This window comes from Dreissena polymorpha, chromosome 12 (genome assembly GCF_020536995.1).
Source record: "Dreissena polymorpha isolate Duluth1 chromosome 12, UMN_Dpol_1.0, whole genome shotgun sequence".
NCBI lineage: Eukaryota > Metazoa > Mollusca > Bivalvia > Myida > Dreissenidae > Dreissena > Dreissena polymorpha.
This window is the reverse complement of record NC_068366.1, coordinates 12,489,420-12,516,169: the sequence shown is the minus strand read 5'-3', so window position 1 is coordinate 12,516,169 and position 26,750 is coordinate 12,489,420. Positions and strand designations below refer to the sequence as shown.

General features: G+C 35.2%; 1 protein-coding gene across 5 annotated transcripts in view; it reads left to right on the top strand.

Moving 5' to 3' along the window:
* LOC127853296 (anoctamin-1-like) overlaps positions 1-26,750 on the top strand; it is an 88,279-nt gene that overhangs the window by 29,158 nt on the left and 32,371 nt on the right. For 4 of the 5 annotated variants that reach the window (XM_052387692.1, XM_052387690.1, XM_052387687.1 and 1 more), the window contains 7 exons: positions 5,858-5,922; positions 6,800-6,961; positions 9,199-9,294; positions 11,975-12,019; positions 13,594-13,608; positions 22,435-22,583; positions 24,648-24,766. In XM_052387692.1, coding sequence (XP_052243652.1) covers positions 5,858-5,922; positions 6,800-6,961; positions 9,199-9,294; positions 11,975-12,019; positions 13,594-13,608; positions 22,435-22,583; positions 24,648-24,766 — 651 coding nt within the window. The remainder of the gene's footprint in view (positions 1-5,857; positions 5,923-6,799; positions 6,962-9,198; positions 9,295-11,974; positions 12,020-13,593; positions 13,609-22,434; positions 22,584-24,647; positions 24,767-26,750) is intronic. The other variant, XM_052387689.1, reaches the window with a different exon arrangement.

Below are 26,750 nucleotides of genomic sequence, written 5' to 3'. Positions count from 1 at the left end.
GAAAAGGGGATCTAATGGCATGTGCACAAGGTGTTGACCCAGATTAGCCTGTGCAGTGATATTTTTCATTTAAAGAAAGTCTCTTCTCAGCAAAAATTAAGTTTAGGCAGAAAGTGTCGTCCCTGATTAGCCTGTGCAAACTGGACAACACTTTACGTACATGCATTAAGCCAAGCTTTCCCAGAATACGGCTCAAATAATTTCAAAACAACGGGTACTTTATGTGGACATGCATCACTATTTGTAAATGATTGTACATGAAATTCTTTTTATTAATGGTCATGCTAAATGATATAAGTTCTATTTCACTGTTGGTGGATTGAAGAATATCACCACAAAAATCTCATTCTATAAAAAGCTTCCATGTGTTTTTTTGTCAAAGTTTAGGTCCAAAATCAGCCCCATTCCCAATATTAAAATAATATATTTTTTCTCCAAGACTACCTTAAATTCCAAATTGAAGGTTTCCAAAAACATATGTTTATATTTTTTTAATTTATTGGATTTTTTTTTATCTCCCTATCTCTATAAGTTAAATTTTAGTAATACTGTCATATTTAAAACACTTTTATTTTGAATCTATTTAGTATTTAGTATTTGTTTGCAAAAATAAACAACAATACCAATTTCCCTATTTATGTCAAAACAATGTATTTTACCCAATCTTAAGGGCCAAAATAATATGGCCCCATTCCAAACATGGTGGAAAAACACTGCATCATCATAAATATTATCATCATCATCATTAATCATCATTAATCATCATCATCATCATCATCACATTCCTCATCTAATTTGACATCATCAATATCAGTTTAATCAGCTTTGTTCAGCATTATTCAGTCATCCACAATAATTGTTATTTCTGAAATGATTTTCTAGCAAAACTTAATTAAGAGTCATAAAATGTCATCTTGTTCCAAACAGAATATTACATCTTACAGCATTTCTTCTTTACTCTGTTTTTTGTTTACCAAAAATTATCTTGATTACATTCTCTTTCTTGATTATTTTTCATTCTTATTTTGTTTTAATGTCCAGAATAAATGCAATAATGTGTCTCCTCATTCTTGTTACATACATATAATATCTTTTATATTTTGTAGGTGTGCACTTGTTTTGCTAATGTTTCATTGTGGCATATTATTACAGTGTCTATAAGATTAAATGCAACTTGATAAGTGCAGGAGAATACTTGTGTGTCTTAACCCTTTCCCAGTCAGAAGCAAAGTGCAAACAGCATAAAACTTGAACAGCCTGCGAGTAACTCGCAGTCTGTTCAGGTTTTATGCTGTTTGCTGCTCATCAGTATCTAAGGGTTGAAAATGAAGCCTTTAAAACTTGAATATAGTAAGAAAGGTCTTAAGTTATATTTAACTTTCTTAGGGACTACAAATGCCGCATAATACATATCTAAGTGGTAAAAGGTTAATCAGTCATGATGTAAATACACAGGTTATATGACCAGTAACTGAGATCATGTGACAGTCATGCATCATAATTTAAATACCTTAAACATACCATCTTGGCATACGTGTTTTCATTATTGAAGACGTATAAGATATGCAAAGTGTATGTGAATCGCTTGACTGGGTTTTATTTTGCTATTCAGAGATTCGATTGGCTTTGTTGTGTGCAAATACAGCTCGAATAATGGTTCAAGGCTGTGTGGGATTTACTTATGAGTGATCAGAAAGTTTGAAATATTATGTACAGTTTTGCTTTAAGCTTGTTCAGTTAACCATAAGAAGTATTTAATAAATAAATGGATAAATAAAAACTATGCACTATTGCACAACATATTTTTAGAGATATGTTAAGTTGATATTTGTTAACCTGGGTGTTTTACAAAATAACTTGAAAGTCCATTTAAGAAACATTAAAATATTGTTCAGTTGTTATTTTAATTGATATTCCATTTTTCTATTGATCATTTACTTTGGATAATTAAGTTATGACATTCAACAATTACACCGGACGTATTTTAATTCTGTTCATAAACTGTTGTGATTAATTTACACACTTGTGAAATGGATAGTGCCAGGCTAGTAGATGAGGATGAGGATGTGGTGTGTGAGGTCCAAGGTAGGTGTTGTGGGTGAACCTAGCTCTGGGAAAACTGGGCTTAATGCATCTGCGTAAATGCCAATCCAGATTATTCTGTGCAGTCTGCACAGGCTTATCAGTGAGGAGACTTTCCGCCACAAGTGGATTTTTGTTTATCAGAGATTTATTCCTTCAAACGAAAACTTCCGTACACCTGGAAAGTGTTGTCCCTGATTAGCCCGTTGGGACTTGATCTGGGATGACACTTTAAGCACATGCATTAAGCCCTGTTTTCCCAGGTAGATGTTAGGTGGATCTTCTTTACTGGGTATTATGTATGATTCATCATCATTAGTGTTTCTTTTATAATTTTTGCCAAACTTTGTATTTATAATGAAGGATTTAGTCCAACTAATTTCACAAAATACTTGACAGTGGAGGATTTATGTCAGTTTATTCATTCAAGCATTCCTTCAACTTATTAAAAAACACACAGAGGTAAAGCCAGAGTGATAGATATGATAGATTGTAATCAATGTGCTATATTATTAATGAAATACATGTATTCCTTCTTTTTACAAACCATGCAATCACTTCGGCTATAAGAAGTCATTAATGCGATTGAAATTGATACACAATGTGAAAGAATACGCTGATTGCCAATCAACATTTCTGGCCATTCATCTGATAGTATCATTAGCCATCAGAACTCACCGTTTTCTCCCCCCCTCCCCTCCCCATGATTGTGTCGCAAGGTTCAGTATAAGGAGAACTTATTCTGCCTTGCTATATGAGCTAGCGTTTATAGTGACGTGGTAGAATGTCTGCCTGATTTGGAACCTGCAGGTCCCGGGTTCAATCCCCATTGTGGTTGGGGATTTTCCGGCTGGGTTACATGATGGGTAGTTGTGTACCCCATTTCTGCATGCAGCCACCTTGTTACCTTCATAGAGCTGCTTTTGTTAAAGCAGCAGTACTGCTTGTACAGTTCTTCATGTTTAAATGGTGATATCAATAATAGCATGACCTTGAAAATAAAACCAAACTAGTTTGTGATGATATTGTGATTAGAGATAACAGCCTTTTATGGAGTTTTCCGTATAAAGAAAGTATATTCTAAACGAAAATGCAGTTCAGAATGAAAGTGATGTCCCTGATTAGCCTGTGCAGACTGCACAGGCAATCCGGGACAACAGTTTACACACATGCATTTGTAAGCCAAATTTTCCCAGCACAAGGCTTTAATGATGATATCAATAAAAACTGCGTAATGAAAAAATACAAAACTAGGTTGTGACGATATAATGCTTTATAGATATAGAATTATTATTTGATGTTCGTATTTACAATAAAAGGATTGAATGCAAATATTTTATATGTGTAACTGAGATGTTAATCTGGTATGATTTGCAAAATTGTAAACATTCTTCAATGTACTTTAAAAAAGTTTTAAAATGGTTTTATTATTATTAGTATCAACAGTGTATTTTGAATAATTTTAACATTTAACTACCAGTATGTATTATGAATTTTGTCTGTTACAAAAGGGCATTGTTTGGATGAATAAAAAAAGGTGGTTGTGTGATTATGTCCATGCATTTGTGCATTTTAAAGTCAGTGTGTTCACGACTTCAGATTACAAAGCTGTGTGGATCTATTGTATCTGATATTGAAATGTTCAGCAGATAGATTGGTTTCACACCCAACTTGTAACATATTCTTTAATTTTATTGTACCATGACATTCAAGTCATGTGCCATAGCGTTCTCTTTTAAATGCTTATTTGATACCATGTACTTCACATACAGACTGTAAAATGTAACACAATATTTCACTTTGATGAAACAACCATTTTATAAAAATGTTCACATACATTCATATTTATATTACATTTTTAATATTGAGAACGTTTAATCAATAGTGTAAATTAATATACAAGCATCAGCCTAGATTTCATAAGGGCCGTCCTCTGTTAAAAGGGGGTTTAATGCATGTGCCATAAGTATTGTCCCAGATTAGCCTGTGCAGTCCACACAGGCTTATCAGGAACAAGTTACACTTTCCGCCTAAACTGGATTTTTGCTAAGCAGATACTTTCTTAAAACAAAAATATCTTAAAAGCGGAAAGTGTCATCCCAGATAAGCCTGTATGCACTGCACAGGCTAATCTGGGACGACACTATGCAAATGCATTAACCACCCTTTTTACAGATCACGGCCTATAATTATTTATTGCTGTTGTTTTCTTTCATGGTATTTGTATGTTTTCTTCTGTAATATTTCTTTGTTGTATAAGATATCATGTTGTATCATGTGCAGGTAATGTTTTAGCCATTGGTACATGGCTTGTGTTACTGTTATGGCTTAAGCCTATCTTATTTTGTTGCTTGAAAACATGTGGGCTGAATGCTCAGAAAGTTTAGTGTCGTCCCAGAAAATCAGGGATGACATATTCTGCCTTAATTGGATTTTCATTATAAAGAGACTTTAAAGTAAAACATACCACAAAAGAGGAAAGTGTTGACCATGAAAGTTTAGTGTCGTCCCAGAAAATCAGGGATGACATTTTCTGCCTTAATTGGATTTTCATTATAAAGAGATTTTAAAGTAAAACATACCACAACAGAGCAAAGTGTGGACCCTGATGAGTAGTGCTGCAACAATATACCGGTATATCGGTATATATCGCAATACGCAATCCGCATATTGTATTGCGATACGATTTTCGTCATACCGGTACGAAAATTTTACAAACATGCGTCTACATTTCGTTCAGAAAAGCCATCCAAAATAATGATATCAAGGTAAACAAAACAAAGCGGTATTTTGTAAAAATAAATTGTTACGTACAAATGGCATTCTAAAAAGTCTATTATACAGAGTAGCGTTGTTACATGGGAGCATCAATTCTATGCTTTTAAACGAATTATCGTTGAATTAATTACGCACAACTAAATGTTTCTTTCGATTCTGAAATGAGCATTATTAAATTTGTAATCCGAATTTCGGAAACATGCTTCCGAAATGTAATGCTAACGCGACAATAAAAAAAGTGCTTTATTCTTTTTCTCAATAAAAAGCGAAAGCGCGCAAAAATTATACAGACATGTAGAACGTCGCGTGCAAAGTGTGCGTGTATTTGTGTTGTATAAAACGGGAACATCACGTCAGGCGATTTACGCATGTTCAGTGGGAAAAAAAAACGCCCGATTGGAAGTTATTTCATCACATCTTTAAATAGTAACAAATGCCAAAATGTATTTGATATGTAAGAAAATTGGTGAATGTTTGTGTTTTGTGTTATTCTTGAGCATTTTTATAGTAAACATTTACCAGAATTTGCTTTAAAACTGGAATATACGGGATTATCGGGTAATTGGCCAGTCATAATTTTGGTACAAGTAAGCAATATATTGCGATATATTGCAATACGGGTTTTTGAGCTGACAATATATTGCAATAGGCTTTTTGGCGTATTGTTGCAGCACTACTGATGAGCTTATGCTGATTGCTCAGCCTAATCTGGGACGACACTTTACACAAATGCATTAAGCACCATCTTCCAAGAGCGAGTCTCGTACATTGGTAGCAGTTTGTTACAGAAGCAGCTAGGGATGTTCTTCAAGGCTTAAGACCGTACAAAGTGTAATGTTTAAGCCAAGGGTACAGGGCGTGTTTAACAGGGGGCTTCTAACTGTTTACGGCTTACCCCTGTCTCTTTGTGTTACATTGGCAGTGGTTTGTCACTGAAGCAACATGGGATGTTCTTCAAGGCAAAAGACAGTACAAAGTGTTTCGTGCTGTGTTTCAGATGATGGAATCCAGGGAGATGAGGCCGTGTCTACTGATCCCAGTGGGAAGAGGATCAAGACCAGGGTATGGTAATCTGTTGAATATCCCATGACCGCTTAGATAAGCATTTGAACACGTTTATTGTCCCGTAGAAAATCAAATCAAAGACTTTTCTTAATATTTTTAAGTTATAAAGAGTTTATTTCTAACCGTTAGATAGTGATGAGCTGCAAACAGCATAAAACCTGTTGCTCACAGGCTGTTCTGGTTTTATGCTGGTTGTATCTTGCCGTTTTCAAGTTGCTTGTTAGTTGGAAACGGATATGAAGTACTTGTTGTATTTGATTGTATTTTATAAGTATAATTTCTATGAAAGCTTAAGATGATATATTTGAAACAAGCAACTTTTGTATCAGCTTTATTTCTTAAAACATTGTAAAACAGCTTTTTTATTTTGCAAAACTTAGTTGTTCTGTTATGATGTATCACCATTTAGCTCTTCTCGAAATAGCCCGAGCTGTAAAGCTTGCCCAAATGTCAGTGTTTCGGTCTGTGTAATGCTCTGGTTATGGTAAATGTGCAATGTCTTCATGTCACTGTTAATACTGCAGGTATTCAATGGAAAATTCATGCATGTGTTTAAAGTCTTTGTTCGAGATAACTGACCAAATGCTATAACTCTAACTTGCAATTTATCAGAATTATGCATATTTTGTACTTATAAAATTGCTGATAAAAATTTGCATGCAACTACTTTCTCTAGCTCACATGTGGATCTAGCACTGGGTTTCATTTGGGACCTGTTGGGCTAAGGTCAAGGTTACTGTTGCTAAAAATAGATAATCTTCACCAGACTGGGCGAATGTGCTGACTGGTCTGGAGCTATGCTGAGCTGGGTATGGAATAAGACCCATTTTAGCATGATGGGGCTAAGTTAATATTGCTGTGTCTGCTTTGAAAGGGCCGCAACTTGCTGTTTGACGATGGAGAGAGCTGTATCGACTACGTGCTGGCCTGGCAGGTACCAAAGAAAGTCAACGAGGCTTCAGGACTGGCAGAGAAAGCGAGAGAAAACTTTGAAAAGAACCTCTTAGACGAGGGTCTCAAACTGGAGTATGACAAGGTCAGGGGAAGTTAGCTTTTCGTGGGCCCATATTCACCTAAAAATTGCTTAGTCTTATATCTAAGAATAAAGAATATTTTTTGAATTTGAACATTAAAATATTGCAATCATTTAGTCTTTAGCATTAACCATTTCTATCATCATCATTCTAACATTTCGTTACTGTCAAGCCACCAGTGGTAGCCTGTATATATTTAAATCCTGGCTGTTTTTATTAGCTCACCTGTCACGAACACAAAGTGGCATGGTGGGGTTATGTGACCGCATGATGTCCGGCGTCCCTTGTGCGTGCGTGCGTCCATCAACAATTTGTTTGTGTAGACAGTAGAGGTCACAGTTTTCATCCAATCTTTATGAAATTTGGTCAGAATTTTTATCTTGATGTAATCTGGGTTGGGATTGTATTTGGGTCATCTGGAGTCAAAAACTAGGTCACTAGGTCAAATAATAGAAAAACCTTGTGTAGACAATAGAGGTCACAGTTTTCATCCAATCTTTATGAAATTTGGTCAGAATGTTAATCTAGATGAACTCTGGGTTGGGATTGTATTTGGGTCATCTGGGGTCAAAAACTAGGTCACTAGGTCAAATAATAGAAAAAACTTGTGTAGTCAATATAGGTCACAGTTTTCATCCAATCTTTATGAAATTTGGTCAGAATATTCATCTTGATAAAATCTGGATTGGGATTGTATTTGGGTCATCTGGGGTCAGAAACTATGTCTCTAGGTCAAATCATAGAAAAACATTGTGTAAACAATATAGGTCACAGTTTTCATCCAATCTTTATGAAATTTAGTCAGAATATTTATTTTGATAAAATCTGGATTGGGATTGTATTTGGGTCATCTGGGGTCAGAAACTAGGTCACTAGGTCAAATCATAGAAAAACATTGTGTAAACAATATAGGTCACAGTTTTCATCAGATCTTAATGAAATATGGTCAGAATGTTTATCTTGTTAAAATCTTGGTTGGGATCGAATTTGGGTCATCTAGGGTCAAAAACAAGGTCAAAGTTAAAAATAGCTACGTGTGTAGACAGTAGTGGTCACAGTTTTCATCCAAACTTAATAAAATTTGGCCAGAATGTTAATCTTGATGAAACCTGGGTGCGAATTGTATTTGGGTCATCTGGGGTCAACAACTAGGTCACTAGGTCAAATCATAGAAAAACCTAGTGTAGACAATAGAGGTCATACTTTTCATCTGATCTTAATGAAATATGGTCAGAATGTTTATCTTGAAAATATCTGATTTTGGATTGTATATGGATCATCTGGGGTCAAAAATTAGGTCACCAGGCCAATTCTAGTAAAACCTTGTTGAAGAAAGAGGTCACAGTTTTCATCACGTCTTTATGAAATTTTGTCAGAATGTATTAATTGATGAAATCTGGCTTGGGATTGTATATGGGTCTGATTTTAGTTGATGTAGCAAGGTTAGTCAGGTGAGCGATTCAGGGCCATCATGGCCCTCTTGTTTTTATTCCAAGTCTTTTCTTTATTCTTAAGTCTAAGAATGGGATAGTGAATGTGGGCCTTGATTTATATGCCCTTCGTTTTCACACATATCAATTCTCTGCTTTGGGAATGAATTCAGTACCTAATGTTTTCATTCTAAACAGACAAAATAACAATATTTGAAATTGGGAATGGGACCTTTGAACTGACCCTGTTGTAAAAAAAAACACCAAATAAGCCACGCTTATGCAAAGTGCATAAAGTATCATCCCTGATTAACCTTGTCAGTCTGCAATGGCTTATCAGGGACAACACTTTCGGCCTAAACTGGATTTTTGCTATGAAGAGACTTCCTTTAAACATAAAATACAATTAAAGCAGAAAGTGTTGTCCCTTATTGGCCTGTGCAGGCTAATCTGGGTTGATGCTTTACGCACATGCATTAAGCCCCATTCTTTCAGAGCAAGAAACCCAATCAATGGTTCTTACAAACCTCACATTGCTTGTGTTTTCACAAACCTCACAATACTTGCTGTTTCACAAACCTCACATAACTTGTGTTTTCACAAACCTCACATTACTTGTGTTTTCACAAACCTCACAATACTTGCTATTTCTCAAGCCTCACATAACTTGTGTTTTCACAAACCTCACATTACTTGTGTTTTCATAAACCACACATTGCTTGTGTTTTCACAAACCTCACATTACTTGTGTTTTCACAAACCTCACATTACTTGTGTTTTCATAAACCACACATTGCTTGTGTTTTCAGAGTGATGAGGATGTGCACTACGTAAAAGTACATGCCCCATGGGAGGTGCTGACCCGCTACGCTGAGATCCTCAAGGTCAAGATGAAGATGAAGAAGGTAACCATGGAAACAGATATAAGTTAATAGTCTAGGCATTTATTCACAAAGCTTGTGGATGGTATTGTCAGCTGCAGCATTGTTGTTTTCATAGCTTCATTGGACTATGATGAGGTCAAACATTTATAGGCCTACATGTATTTTTATAGTCCTGGACATAATTTGTTTGGGACACAGACTGAGAACTAAATTTCACTCTACTAGTATTTTATGAAATAGAGTACTTGTTAATGTTCCAACTTGTCCAGCTGATGTGTATCAATCATACCAACAAGCACTGCTGTGGTTGAGCGAGGATTCAGCACCATGAACCTGCTGTGCTCCCCATTTCACAGCACATTCACACAAAGCAAACTTACTCATCTGATGCTTACCTGCATTTAAGGTCAAAATAACAAATACATACTAATTTATTTGTTAAACCTCTGACTTATTTAAGCATGATAAATTCACAATGTTTTCCCAAAATGAGCCGTTTCATCGAAGCGAAAATTCCCAAAATGAAGAATTTTGTCGATTAAAAATTCCCAATACGGTCAGACTCCTTTCCCCAAAATAGGCAGAAAAACCCCTGTTTATATTTACCTGTAACGCTTTCTTTTGCATTTTAGCATACAATATTTAAATACATATTTTTTACAAATAACAATTGAAATGAAACATGGCTTGATGAACTTTTCAAAGCTCTCAATGATTCATCAAAAGATTGATAGCACATAAATAGTAACAGCATCAGAACGCGAAAAACAGATAAGCACATGCCATTTTTAGCTCATCTTTTTTTGAAAAAAAATTATGAGCTATTGTCATCACCTTGGCGTCGGCGTCGGCGTTGGCGTTGGCGTCGGCGTCCGGTTAAGTTTTGCGTTTAGGTCCACTTTTCTCAGAAAGTATCAATGCTATTGCATTCAAACTTGGTACACTTACTTACTATCATGAGGGGACTGGGCAGGCAAAGTTAGATAACTCTGGCGTGCATTTTGACAGAATTATGTGCCCTTTTTATACTTAAAAAATTGAAAATTTTGGTTAAGTTTTGCGTTTAGTTCCACTTTTCTCAGTAAGTATCAATGCTATTGCATTCAAACTTGGTACACTTACTTACTATCATGAGGGGACTGGGCAGGCAAAGTTAGATAACTCTGGCATGCATTTTGACAGAATTATGTGCCCTTTTTATACTTAGAAAATTGACAATTTTGGTTAAGTTTTGTGTTTAGGTCCATTTTATTCCTTAAGCATCAAAGCTATTGCTTTCATACTTGCAACACTTACTAACTATCATAAGGGGACTGTGCAGGCAAAGTAATGTAACTCTGACTGGCATTTTGACAGAATTATGTGCCCTTTTTATACTTAGAGAATTGAAAATTTGATTAAGTTTTGTGTTTAGGTCCACTTTATTCCTACAGTATCAAAGCTATTGCTTTCATACTTGCAAGATTTATGAACTATCATAAGGGGACGGTGCAGGCAAAGTTATGTAACTCTGACTGGCATTTGGACGGAATTATGGGCCCTTTATACTTAGAAAATTGAAAATTTGGTTAAGATTTATGTTTTGGTCCACTTTACCCCTAAAGTATCATAGATATTGCTTTCATACTTGGAACACTCACAAACTATCATAAGGGTACAGTAAAAGGACAAGTTGCATAACTCTGGTTGTCATTGTTACGGAATTATGGCCCTTTTTTGACTTAGTAACTTTTAATATATGGTTAAATTTTGTGTTTAGATCCACTCGAAGTATCAAGGCTATTGCTTTCAAACTTCAAATACTTACATGCTATCATGAGGTTACTGTACCTGGCAACTTGAATTTTACTTTGACCTTTGAATGACCTTGACTCTCAAGGTCAAGTTATTAAATTTTGCTAAAATTGCCATAACTTCTTTATTTTTGATTAGATTTGATTGATACTTTGATGAAACTACTCTTACCTGACATACCACAATAGACTTCACCCAAACCATCCCCCGTGCCCTCCCCCCCCTCCCCCCTCCCCCCCCCCTAATTTTTTTTATTTATTTTTTTTTTTTTTTTAAGATAATCTCACAAATGACCACCACACCCTCACACTATACCCCCCCACCCCACCCCCACCCCCAATTTTTTTTTTTTTTTTTAAGATCATCTCACAAATTATCACCACACCCTCACACTATAACCCCACCCCCCCCCCATTTTTTTTTTTAAACGGTTATGTTTGAAATACCGTCCAACCATCGCACCCAAACCCCCCCCCCCCCACCCCCCCCCCCCCCCCACCCCCCCCCCCCCCCCCCCCCCCCCCCGATTTTTTTTTTTTTTTTTTCGCTTTTTTGGAAGATAATGTAATAAATGTCCACAACCCCACACTATACACCCCTCTTCACTCCACTCCTCCCTCCTTTGTGATTGAAAATGAGAGTCCCTTCACCTTTAAAAAGAAAATAGATGAGCGGTCTGCACCCGCAAGGCGGTGCTCTTGTTTAAACCTTTATTTGCATCAAATGATACATTTTCACACTTTAAATGTCAAATGCCCCAGTAATAGACACCAAGTACTGAATCTACCCAGGAAACGGACTCTAGACTGTATCAATGACCTTTAGGTTTTCAATGCAATTGCAATCAAGCTTAAGAAAATAGGATTTGACCTTTACAGTGTTTAATAGTTGTTTATTTGCTTTTCAGACTATAGTGGCAGAGGGGATTGAACAGAAGTATTCCAAATGGGAGGTAACACAGATAGTCTCTATATTACAAAATTGTAATTTGTAACACTCACTGTTTTTATGCATGTATTTATAGAATAAGTCATTTATGTGTCGTTTCTTTTGTTGTTTTGACTATTTGAGCAAGTTTAGGTAACATGATTGATTTCTACCATGCACACATTTTACTTTCTGAAAAGAAACTTTTGGATAAAGTGATATTTTGTAGGTACCTCAATTTGATGCATGACAGCAATTATTTCAATGAGTTCCTCTTTATAATTTTCGTACATGGCACAGCTTAGAACAAAAATTATGTTTCTGTTTCTTGCTTTATCTGATTATATATCCTGTTTATTTGCTAGAATATTTTATAGGTAGAAAATTTGAATGGCAAAATGTAGGGCTTCTTTGCTTCTATGATTTAATTGAAAACATATTGTGCACTCTCTGGGATAACAGGTCATACCTGGTGGGATTTTTAAAAATATTTTTAAAATATTATATTATGTTACATATGGGCCGTGCTCTGTGGAAAGGGTGTTAAATTCCTGTGCATAAAATGTTGTCCCAGATCAGCCTGTGCAGTCCAGGGCAACAGATAAGGATCGTTTTATCGTTTTTACAATTTGTATTTGACAGAAAATGAATTGAAATAAAAAATTGATCGTACAATAAACAATTACGAAAATTGGAAAACGAATTGCAATCGATTCTTTGTTGTTTTATTTTACCGATTCCCTCTGTAATGTGTTTGATTTGAATAAGTATATTGTAACCTTTAGTGCGGTCGTAATATTAGTGAGAAGTTTATATGAACACCGGTTCAGAACGGTGTCTACATAACCTTTTTTTTCCGTCAAAAAAAATCGCAAAAATGTCGACATCTAGTTCTGAACGCGGACGATCTAAGAAAATTTCATTAGCCGCGTGCACGCCTAATATGTGTCAATTTGTAATGCGAAACGAACAGTCAGGTAAATACGTTGTAGAATGTGTTTTATCAGAATTAATATCACAGGTAGTGATAGAAAAGGCAAAATTATGTGCATAACACCGCGACGATTCAGTGTCCGAGAAACAATTAACCACGTGGAAAAATGAATTGCCCTGGGTTGTCTTACATGGAGAGGGCTTTCTAATGCACCTTAAGTGTAACCGAACATTAAACTGCTCATCTTATCCAGAAATAAAGCTAAGTTTTTTTATCAACTTTAAAAAACTTTTTGACAAATTGATTTGAGGGATAAAAACTAATTGTTTCAAAAAGCTTGCAGTGAAAACTAATTGACATCAAATCTTATCTGTTGCCCTAGCAGTCTGCACAGGCTAATCAGGGAAGACACTTTCGGCTTTTTTGATATTTTTTGTGTGTAAAGATAGTCTCTTCGTAGTGAAAATCCATTTAAGGCGGAAAGTGTTGTCCCTGATTAGCCTGTGCAGACTGCATAAGCTAATCTGGGACGACACTACTCACATGCATTTAACTCCCTTTTCTCAGAGCATGTCTATATCTTTACAATCATATGTATCTCAGCACCAATGTACGCCTTGGTTTGATTTGGTTTTGTATGCGAACATTTACAATCTGCTTTACAGGAGTCTATAGATATGGTAAGTTTCTGTAGAAAGTGAACATTTTCTGACACTTGAACTTTACCCTCTAGAACCCTTGAATGTTTTATTTTATTTTAACATTGTATTTTGAATGCTGTGTGTTAACAATTAAGCAAAAACATATACAATTGTTGGTTTCCTTTACATCTTTAATGCCTGGGGGGGGGAATAAACTTATAGTTTTTCAATGCATATTTTTAAAACATAGTTCGCAATTATGTACACTTCAACACCGATATTTCGAAGTCGTCGGGACCGTTAAGAAAACTTCGGATTAATGATAATTCGAAATAAACATTTGACAGAAGACTTCTTTGATTCTCTAAAAGTAAAACGCTATGGACTTCGCATGGTTCGGTTATACGCTACTATTAATAATTGTTTTACTTAAAAACGTAAACTAGTCAGATAGCAATAGATTGCTACTGACAGAGGAATACAACGATTATTTTTCTTCTTTTTTATTTTCCTCTAATTACAGAACATATAAAATATAATCATATAATCAATAGCACAAAGTATCAGAACCTTGTTAGAGCCGTGTTGACAGTGTGTTTGCCGGAACACCAAATTATCTGCTATTTGCTACGCGCAGACGACAAAGGTGTAATAATCGGCTTTAGACAAAGGTGTGAACTTACGCTTAGTGTTTTTCAGTTTCGACTTCGGATTAAAGATTGATAATCAGGTGCGAATTTTATTGTTGGGACTGACAGAATCACTTCGAATTAACGATTTCTTCGGTTTAACGAAGTTCGGATTAACAATGAAATTTTACATTAAACAAAGAAGAACCAAAATCGGGACCCAAAATAACGGTGACTTCGGATTATCAGTGTTTGAAATAACGGTGTTGAAGTGTATGTAAAAATTTTAAAAACACCTCCCATCAAAGGAACACAGTCTTAGTTGTAATCTTAGTAATCGCTTCATTGTCACAATTTTGGCTCAATTTATATTTTTTCCAATACATATTTTCTTATTTTCTAGAATGAAAAAAGATTGGCAGGAAAATAATAAGATTTTTTTCAAGTGAACACCAACACACTTTGTTTAACGCCTTATGACAATTAGTAAGCCTCTTGCAGGGAAAAACAAGCGTTATGCATGCGTGTTAAGTCCCAGATAAGCCTGTACAGACAATACTGGCCTCTCACAATGACATTTTCCATAGAGACTCGATTTTCTTTATGAAGAGAATTTTTTTAAAGAAAGTGTCATTCTTGATAAGCCTCCGCAGATTGATAATATTGTTAACGTTGATCTTTAAGAAATGATAAACAAACTGATTTAGATTTAAACTGGTTCAAGATGTCTTAATTTTTACCTTAAAAAGTCTAAAAAAGTAAATATTTGCCGATTGACATTGTCTGGTGCTTGTGTATGAATTGATTGTCTGAAATGTTTTGTCATGATGTACTGAAATTCTGGGCATGATGATTTATTGTTTATTTTAATATACAGTGTTTCCAATATGTGCCAGTAGAGAATGTCCCTGATATGTGCCGATGTTTACCCTGTATTCATTGATTGCTATAAATACCCATACAGAATTCCATGGCATGTAAGGATGTATAACCTGTATACAATGAACGCAATGTGTGCTGATTCAGAAGTCTATGCCATCTACAGATTTATACCCTGAATATAGCGTTGGTGATGTGTGTCTATCTTTTTAAGTAAATTCCAATAATACAAATGAGCCATGCGCTGTGAAACGGGGGTTTCTTCCGCTTTTATGATATTTTCTGTTTACAGAATGTCTCTTCTTAGCAAAAATCCTGTTTAGACGGAAAGTGTTATCCCTGATTAGCCTGTGCAAACTGCACAGGCTTATCTGGGACGACAATTTATGCACATGCATTAAACCCCCTTTTTACAGAGCAATGCTCAAAGATTAAATTGTCATGGCCTCATGGTTTGGCTTGGGCTTATATTAACCAACCTGTTCTTAGATTTCAGAATAAAGAAAAAACTTAGATCCCCAAAATCTTTCTCCATAGTTAAAGTTTGAACATATATGGGTTACCTGTCATGTTTTCATACCTTTTACAACTTGTTCTATATAACAAATATAAGGCTTAAATTGGATATTTGGTCAAGATGAATTATGGGCCCTGCAATAGCATTTATACTACTGAGACTATAAATGAGCCGGCTGCTGGGAAAATGGGCCTTTATACATGTGGGTACAGTGTGGTCTTAGATAAGTCTGTGAAGTCTGCACAGGCTAATTAGAGGCAATAATTTCTGCTTTTATGTTTGGTTTTATTTTTAGCTCATCTATTTTTTGAAGAAAAAAAAAGACCTATTGTCATCACCTTGGCGTTGGCGTCCGCGTCCGGTTAAGTTTTGTGTTTAGGTCTATTTTTCTCAGAAAGTATCAACGTTATTGCATTCAAACTTGGTACACTTATTAACTATCATGAGGGGACTGGGCAGGCAAAGTTAGATAAATCTGGCATGCATTTTGACAGAATTATGTGCCCTTTTTATACTCAGAAAATTGAAAATTTGGTTAAGTTTTGTGTTTAGGTCCATTCTATTCCTGGTCCATTCTATTCCTTAAGTATCAAAGCTATTGCTTTCATACTTGCAACACTTACTAACTATCATAAGAGGACTGTGCAGGCAAAGTAACTCTGACTGGCATTTTGACAGAATTATTATTAGAAAATTGAAAATTTGGTTAAGTTTTGTGTTTAGGTCCACTTTATTCCTAAAGTATCAAAGCTATTGCTTTCATACTTGCAACACTTACTGTCCATCAAAAGGGGACTGTGCAGGCAAAGTTATGTAATTCTGACTGGCATTTTGACAGAATTATGGGCCCTTTAAATACTTAGAAATTGAAAATTTGATTAAGTTTTGTGTTTTGGTCCACTTTACTCCTAAAGTATCATAGATATTGTTTTCATACTTGGAACACTTGCAAACTATCATAAGGGGACAGTACAGGACAAGTCGCATAACTCTGGTTGTCATTTTGACGGAATTATGGCCCTTTTTTGACTTAGTTACTTTGAATGTATGGTTAAATTTTGTGTTTAGATCCATTTTACTTCTAAAGTATCAAAGCTATTGCTTTCAAAATTCAAATACTTTCATGCTATCATGAGGGTACTGTACCTGGCAAGCTGAATTTTACCCTGGCCTTTGAATGACCTTGGCTATCAAGGTCAAATTGTTAAATTTTGCTTAAATTGCCATAACTTCTTTATGTATGATTAGATTTGATTGATACTTTGACATAACAACTCTTACCTGACATACCTTAATAGACTCCACTTAAACCATCCCCCACCATCCAAGAATCCCCTCCCCCCCCCAATTTTTTTGTTTTCATTTTTTTTCAAAGATCATCTTATAAATGACTCACACTATACCCGCCCCCCCCCCCCCCCCCCCCCAATAAAAAAAAAAAAATTACTTTTTTTAAACATGGTTAAAAATCAAAAAAAAATTATTTTTTTATTTTTGAAATACCGTCCAACCATCCCACCCAAGAATACGGTGCTCTTGTTAAGTATGTCTTTTCTATAGGAAAATCTAGTTTAGGCAGAAAGTGTCATCCATGCTTAGCCTGTGCAAACTTCACATGCTAATCTGGGACATTACTTTGCGAACATGCATTAAGCCCCATTTTACCAGAGTGAGGCTCAAGCCTTTTTTCATAAGAAATATTTTATTAATTCTAAGCAACAAGTCATTTTCTTTTATACCTAATGATAAAATATGACATTTCTGCAGTGAAATAACAGCACTGAAAATATACAAATTGTTATTTTCACCTGTGAAAATAACAAATTTTCGGAACTTCTTTTTCTATTTTATGCGTGGCTGTTTTTGGAGACCTGAAACCCGTGGTATTGTCGTAGCCAACTCATCGTCCGGCGTCTGCCATCCCCCATCCGCGTCGTGCTAAAACCTTGACATTTGGCTCTAAAATCAAAGTGCTTCCACCTACAACTTTGAAACTTCATACGTAAATGCACCTTGATGAGTTCTACATGCCACACCCATTTTTGGGTCACTAGTTCAAAGGTCAAGGTCACTGTGACCACTAAATAAGAAAAAAATCTGACAAGCTTTAATTTATTCAAAACTGCACCCACAGCCGAGTGTTGGCACCCGTTATGCGATGCTCTTGTTAGATTATCATATCAAGATTTGCTATGTATTTTCTATGATCAGGAGTGAATTAAAATCAATATTGCATCAAATCCAACAATTTTTTTTTTTTTTGTTATGCTTTTTTCACTGTTTATTCACATTGTTAAAGAGTTAAACTGGATAATTTCGATGGATTTATGAAGTCAATTTGTGTATGGAAATGTATTAAGGCACGCCACGGGAGAAAGGGTAACTTTTCAGCGAAAGGGAAAAAGCTGTTAATTATTTTATTGAAAAAGGGGCATACAAATATAAAACTCATGAAAATATATTTTCACTCGTGAAATAACAAACGATCTTACACTGACATGAACAAATACCCTCTATATATTGAAAATATGTTTGTTATTCAGTTCCTTTGTAATTGCTGCATCGACTTAACCAGATAAGTAAGAAGTTCTTGCTTTGCAAATGTTCTTGCTGTTCTTGACGGATTGTGTTGTCTATGTGTTCGCAGTTGTTAGATGTTGCATAATATTCTCTGCATTCAAATGTTTCTTCCAATACAGATTTTAAAAAAAGAATGGTAAAGATACTAATTGTGTTCAAATGTACAAGACATTTATAAGTAGGTTTTAAAATTGGTTATTAAACAACAAAATACTAATTAAAAAAAATGTTATGAGGTCAAATAAATTGTTTTGTCCTTCTGTTATTGAAATGTTTCCCAAAGCTACTGTGCCACTGGGGTGCTCAAGTTTCTAATAGCTTTTCCACCAAAAGATATCTTAAATTTCCAATTGCTTTTCTACCAATTGATGCCTTTTGTTTCCTATCAATGTAGCTGTTTTACCAATTTTAACCCATTGTTTCCTATAGTTTTCTTTTACCTATCGATACTATTTGTTTCCTTTTTTTCTATCAATTGATATATTTTGTTTCTTAAAGCTTTTATACCAAGTGATACCCTTTGTTTCTTATAGCTTTTATACCAATTGATATCCTTTGTTTCCTATATTTTTATACCCCCAGATCGAATGATTGGGGGTATATTGTTTTTGGCCTGTCTGTCTGTCATTGTGTCTGTCTGTCTGTCATTCTGTCCCAAAACTTTAACCTAAAACTTTAACCTTTTGTGATAACTTTTGCAATATTGAAGATAGCAACTTGATATTTGGCATTCATGTGTATCTCATGGAGCTGCACATTTTGAGTGGTGAAAGGTCAAGGTCACCCTTCAAGGTCAAAGGTCAAATATATGGATTCAAAGCGGCGCAATAGGGGGCATTGTGTTTCTGACAAACACATCTCTTGTTCTACCAAGTGATACCCTTTGTTTGCTATAACTTTTCTACCTATTGATATCCTTTGTTTCCTATATTTTTCTACCAAGTGATACCCTTTGTTTGCTAAAGCTTTTCTACCTATTGATATCCTTTGTTTCCTATTCTTTTCTACCAAGTGGTATCCTTTGTTTCCGATAGCTTTTCTACCTACTGATAAACATGGTTTCCTATAGATTTTCTACCAAGTGATACCATTTGTTCTCTATAGATATTTCTACCAATTGATTTCATGTGTTTCATATACTGTAGCTGTTTTTCTCCAAAAGAAGATCATAATAATGACTTTTTTAAAAGCTTTTTCTGCTGTAGTGTCTCTGATAAACGGATTCTATATTTCCCATAGCTTTTTCTACAAATGGGCTTTTATGTTTCACCACCTCTACTGCAATTTGATTTGCTATGTTTACAAAGCTCAACTCTACATAATGATTATCTATGTTTTGCACAGCTTCTCAACTAAGTTTTGTAGTTTACTATACTTAAATTTTGGGTAACACATTATAATCCACTTAGTAAAGCATTTATACAAAGACTTAGATTGTGTTTAACACTTTACAGCTTCGACCCATTTTTAGTGCCTTAGGAAATGAAATTAAATTGAATACTTATAAAATTAAATACTCTCTTAATAAATTCAAGTTTTACAGGCTTCATTTCCAACCTTTAGTTACTGATGAGCAGCAAACAGCATTTAGCCTGAACAGACTGTAATTTACTCACAGGCTGTTCTGGTTTGATGCTGATTGAATAAAGACATTTTCTCTTGGCTTCTGAGGGGGAAAGAGTTAACAATTACTCTCAAACATAGGCAATTTTAAAATGCCTAATATAAAACAAAAATGTATTTAACTAAATTGATTGATAATTCCCAACTAGTTAATTGCTATCTACAGAAAAGAGTATTAGTATATTATATATATATATATATATATATATATGCAGTCAAAGCTATCTTTTTAAATTAGGCATAAAAAGAGCCAGTTAGTTTTGCTTCTGAATTAAAAAAAAAGATGTTGAGATTATGTAGTATTATGTTAACTTATTATTAATACTAGTCTTATTATTTCTGATCAGAGTGTTAACAATCAAAAGGTGTTCCAGTTACCGAATGGTTAAAGGGGAATATAGATAGCTTACACTGATAAACATGTGTAGTGATAAAAACAATTTTTTGGGAAAATCAGGCTTAATGCATGTGCATAAAGTGTTATCCCAGAGTAGCCTATGCATTTTGCACACGCAAATCTTGGATGACACTATCTGCTTGTATGTAATTGTTGGTTTAAAAGGTAGTATCTTCTGAACAAAACTCCACTCTTGGCAGAAAGTGTTTTTTTTCTATAGGATTTCATAATTGATCTGGGATCACGCTTTGAGCGTGTGTCTTTTTATGGTATTTACAATCCATTTTCCGTTTTAACATTTATTGTTGGCATGTTAAGTTGCAGAAATTAAAGGATGTCTATCTTTGATTATCTTCTATTTGACACAAATAATTGTAGCACACAGTCTTGGACTTTATATGTATTCTTTTAAGAATTATAATGTTTTGTTTTATTAACCAGGTTTTCCGAAGGAAAAAACTGGTTATTAGATTGGCGAATGCGGGCGGGCTGGCGGGCTGGCTGGCGGGCGGGCAGGCGGAACAAGCTTGTCCGGGCCATAACTATGTCGTTCATTGTCAGATTTTAAAATCATTTGGCACATTTGTTCACCATCATTGGACGGTGTGTCGCGCGAAATAATTACGTCGATATCTCCAAGGTCAAGGTCACACTTTGAGTTCAAAGGTCAAAAATGGCCATAAATGAGCTTGTCCTGGTTATAACTATGTCATTCATTGTGAGATTTTAAAATCATTTGGCACATTTGTTCACCATCATGGGACGGTGTGTCGCGCGAAATAATTACGTCGATATCTCCAAGGTCAAGGTCACACTTTGAGTTCAAAGGTCAAAAATGGCCATAAATGAGCTTGTCCTGGCCATAACTATGTCATTCATTGTGAGATTTTTAAAATCATTTGGCACATTTGTTCACCATCATGGGACGGTGTGTCGCACAAAAGAATCACGTCAATATCTCCAATGTCAAGGTCGCCACGACTAAAAATAGATTTTTTTTTAAAACAAACTTACAAAGGGGGTTAATTTTGTTTGTTCATTTCAAAAGTTCAGTTTGAGTTTTCTCCCTTTATCAGATTTTTTTTCACAATGAAAACCTGGTTTTGTGACAATTTTGTCCCTTGTTGAAGGATGAAATAGTAAAGGTAATTTTAAAACACTTAAAGGAACACATTGCATAGGCTGTTGTTTTCACTAAAAAAGAAAGAGCACATTGCATTGACTGTAATTTTCACCTCAAAGCACTTGCCCAGCAAAGATGATGTACCAGTAATGTGAATTTAGCATAAGCCACATGGTACCTGAATACCTAATAAAAATGTGTGTTGTTAAAACAAATATGTTTGTTCATTAATTAAAAAGAAATATATTATTTTGTATGTCCAAAAATTAAGAGGCACACAAATTATTGATTTTGGCTTTATAAAAAGGGGTGTCCGAAAACTTAGAGTTATTACGGTAGTACCATTCAAAATATGGTGTCCTGAGGCTAGCTTTAGAAGAGAAAGTCATTCTGTTTCCATGGTAGTGTGGTTTATTATTGCATTTATGTGTAGATATCTTGTGTTACTTTTAATTTTTAAAAAGCAGGCTGTTCTGCTTTTATGCTGTTTGCACATTGCCATTTTCATTTAGCTTCTAAGTGGGCAAGCCTGGTTTAAACAAAAAATATTTATTGTAGTCATTGATAAATTGCACACATAAAGTTATCTCCCCTTGTTTGTTTGTCTTAAGGTTTTTCATTTAAGGATTTTATTTAAATTGATTGTATAATGCCTAGTGCTTGCCTTTCATTAGCAATCACTTATGAACTTTAACATGATCATTGGCAATTGGTTCCTGGTGTTACACATTGGTACTGGTGGGTTCATATGTGTGTTTTTGTGTGACTGTAGCGTGATTATGCACAGGTACACCACCATGCTTTTTTAACCAAAATTTATCTTAGCCCAGCTTCTTTTTGACGATTTTTTTATATTATACTTCAAATGCCTTTCTATTTTTAAATTAACTTTTAAGGTATTTGCTTACTGTACTTTATCAATTATCTGTGTTTTGGTTTGAATGGTGAGTTCATGATTGTGTGTGTTTTGTTGTGATTGGTCGGTTTTTGTCTTTATTTTGTTTCCACTTGTTTCTTCATGTGCAAGTTTGTGGCCACTACTCCATGTTTGTGTATTTGTGCTCCATGTTCAAGTTTTGTTATCACTTATCAAGTTTGTATTTTTGCTTGTTTTCAGAACCCTGTGAAGGCAGTGAGCACGACACTGTGGAACAGCATCAACAAGGTGAAGGACCTTGTCATGACCCCTTTCAGTCTGGACCATACCGTGCTGCCCAAGATCACCAAGGAGCACACCCTCGTATACTCCCGTGACAAAGAGTATATGTAAGTTGTAAGGTTAAACTGTTAAAGAGAGGGTTATATGATGTGTTGGGTCTTACCACATCTTGACACAGACAATCTTTAAGCTATTTTGTCTCCTATTTAACCCTTTACCACTTACATGTAGATACGTATTTTGAGGCATGTGTAAGATCTTAATATTTTGTTCATCTCTCTTGCATATAATATAATAGTAAATATAGAACTGAAGACACTTATTTTTTCAATTTTAAAGCATTTTTCGGCAAAACAACAACAACACTAATTTCCCAATTTTAGTAAAAACAACGCGAATTTTCCCAATCCAAAAGGATCGGGCCCCATTCCAAAAGTGGTGAAAATAAACACTGGGCCTTTGATGTGTTTGTAATCTGCTAGAAAATCAAAAGTCAATTAAAGACTGTTCTTCTACAAGTTTTAAAGGCTTCATTTCCAACCCATATGTGCTTTTGAGCAGCAAACAGCATAAAATCTAAACAGACTGCGAGTTACTCCCAGCCTGTTCTGGATTTATGCTGGTTGAGTGTAGCCCATATTTATTTGCTTCTTAGTGGGAATGGGCCTCTTGTCATGTATGATAAGGTATGTCAGTTTTTTTCCCACCATCTCAACATGAAGTAAGTAAACAAAAGTAGACAAAAGCTAACAAATTACTATTTGTAAAACAACACCAATACTGTCTTTGAAGAGTAGCATAGACAAACCAATCCAAAATCTCTCATGAGAAATAAAATAAACCAATAAACCCATTATCTTCCAAGCACTACTTAACCCATTTATGCCCAGTGGACTCTCCCATCCTTCTAAATTGGATCAATTTATTTCCAAAATTAGGGGTGTCAAGTATATTTATGTCCCCCTTCGAAGAAGAGGGGGTATATTGCTTTGCTCATGTCGGTCTGTCGGTCGGTCTGTCGGTCGGTCTGTCGGTCTGTCCGTCCACCAGGTGGTTGTCAGACGATAACTCAAGAACGCTTGGGCCTAGGATCATGAAACTTCATAGGTACATTGATCATGACTCGCAGATGACCCCTATTGATTTTGAGGTCACTAGGTCAAAGGTCAAGGTCACGGTGACCAGAAATAGTAAAATGGTTTTTGAATGATAACTCAAGAACGCATACGCCTAGGATCATGAAACTTCATGGGTAGATTGATCATGACTTGCAGATGACCCCTATTGATTTTGAGGTCACTAGGTCAAAGGTCAAGGTCACAGTGACCCGAAATAGTAAAATGGTTTCCGGATGATAACTCAAGAACGCATACGCCTAGGATCATGAAACTTCATGGGTAGATTGATCATGACTCGCAGATGATCCCTATTGATTTTGAGGTCACTAGGTCAAAGGTCAAGGTCACAGTGACCCGAAATAGTAAAATGGTTTTCGGATGATAACTCAAGAACGCATATGCCTAGGATCATGAAACTTCATAGGTAGATTGATCATGACTTGCAGATTACCCCTATTGATTTTGAGGTCACAAGGTCAAAGGTCAAGGTCACGGTGACCTGAAATAGTAAAATGATTTTCAGATGATAACTCAAGAACGCTTTTGCCTAGGATCATGACACTTCATAGGTACATTGATCGTGACCCGCAGATGACCCCTATTGATTTTCAGGTCACTAGGTCAAAGGTCAAGGTCACAGTGACAAAAATCGTATTCACACAATGGCTGCCACTACAATGGACAGCCCATATGGGGGGCATGCATGTTTTACAAACAGCCCTTGTTATTTCTATATTTAGAATATTTCATAAAGAAATTCATTTAAGCAAACAGCGCAGACCCAGATGAGACGCAGCATTATGCGGCGTCTCATCTGGGTCTACGCTGTTTGCAATGTCCTTTTTTCAGGACGCTAGGCATAAATGGGTTAATATCAAAATGATGTCAAGTACCTTGACAATATTGGATACTTTCTCGGGCCAGGTTTTGTCTGCTGACAGAGAGATATTTATGTTAAGTCCAGTATGTTATTATGAAAGTTTTTCTGCTAAATTGCAAGTTAAATATATATAATTAAGCATTGAAAAATGATAAGTATGTTTGTTTTTCCAGGTTTGATATACCAGAAAAGCGTGAGTTGTTTTTCAAACACTCAGAGCGTTCTCGTATAGTGGACTTCATTCTGAGAAGAAAGGCCTTCGGAGATGACAAGAAAGAGGCTTTCACATTCGGTAGGAATCATTTGTTTTGTTTCCTGTCCTGTTTAAGTTATTAATTGATGTAGTTTTGTTCATGCTTACTAATCATTGAAGAAATAAGCTGCGTTCTGGGAAGATTGGGCTTAATGCATTTGTGTAAAGTATTGTCCCAGCTACGCTTGTGCAGTCTGCACACTCTTAGCGTAGACTGGATTTTTGTTTAGAAGAGACCTCTTTTATACGGAGAGTTCTGTTAAATTAATTAGGAAATATTTTTCAACAACAAGGCTCATTTAAGAAGTGATTTCTCATTGAGCTGTGAATCAGCAAATAAACAATAACTTGAGGCTGTTGAGAGACTTATATTACAATATTGCACTCCGGAATGGTTCTAGTAAGAATGTGACCCTCTTTTAAACCATCTTCAGACGTGCATTGTCGAAATAAACCACTGTGGAATAAATTTTCCTCTATTTCGGCAGTGCTGAAATATAGCTGTCACGCGCGGCGGAGAATGGTCATTTTACTCGGAATCAACTATAAAGTAATCATTTTTAGTGAAATCGAATCAGATTCAACAAAACAAACAATTTGATACCAAGATGTAATATATTTTTAACACATAATGCAACTCAAAATGCAAAAAAACATTATTTACAAATATTAAGTACGCATACTCGTGACGTCATTATTAACACGTCATTCGACACAATGCATGTTCTTTCACGCTAAAGCTGCAGTTGTTTAGTGTTTTTTTTCTTCATTATTTCTTAAAAATCGGGGACATAGAGATATGATAAACAGAAAAACATGTTAGTTACTGATCTTTTTGTAATGTATTAGGCTCGGCACGATTAAAATAATGAACCAATGTTTGCTTAAAATAACTTTGGGGTTTTCTGTGTAGTTCGATTTTCCTATTCTATTTTTAAAGAAATAATTTATGACTAAGAAAAATGATGGGATAAATCGAATACTAGGTCGGTGCCGAATTAAGCAAAGTTAATTTTGCTCGGCACGAAATTCGAATTTTCTAAGCCTCGCAAAATAAACTTTGCTTTATTCGGCACCGACCTAGTATTTTCTATATTCTGATTATTGTTCAAGTGAACAGCCAGTCTCCACTCATCACAGTATCATATGAAGAGTTTAAGAATATGAAGCCCAGTATGTATGTTGTGAGCTGTGCATCCCTCTAATCTTCATAATGATCATCATACAAATCTCACCATGAACTATTTGAAATTAATCTTCACTGAAAACCAGGTGTGTGATTTCTCCTTTTTTCAGCTGATTTCCTCCCTTTCCATGTTAACCAAATTTTACAAATAGATATTAAATTTATAAATCTATTTACTAATAAGAGTTTAATTGAACCCTGATAGTAACTATAGGTAAGGGATTGTCGTCCCCTGATGTGCTTCTTAAATCACTGCCCTGAAAAACAGCACACTATTAATTATGCACCTTAAAATCATGAACCTTGTCATCCCTATCATAATGAATATTCATTTCAGTGTCATCATGAATAATTGCAATTGCATCGTAATTAATGCTTAAATTGTTATCATAATAATGACAATGAACAATAGCAACCATTATGATGAACGCTGACTACCATAATTATAAACAATGACAACCATAATTAACCATAATGATGAATAATAACAACCATTATAATATACAATGACAATCATAATTATGAACAATGACAATCATAATTATGAAAAATCACAACCATAATAATGAACAATGACAATCATAATTATATAACCCACAAACAAAGTTTAGGGGGGTATATTGGAGTGAGCTTGTCTGTCGGTCGGTCTGTCGGTCCATACTAAGTGTCCGCTCTCTAATTCAAGTTGTTTTCATCTGATCTTTACCAAACTTGGTCAGATGTTGTATCTAGATGATGTCTTGGTGAAGTTCGAATATGGGTCATGCTGGGTCAAAAACTAGGTCACGGGGTCACTTAGTGCGTTTTAAGTGCGTTTAACAAAAAATTGAGCATGGT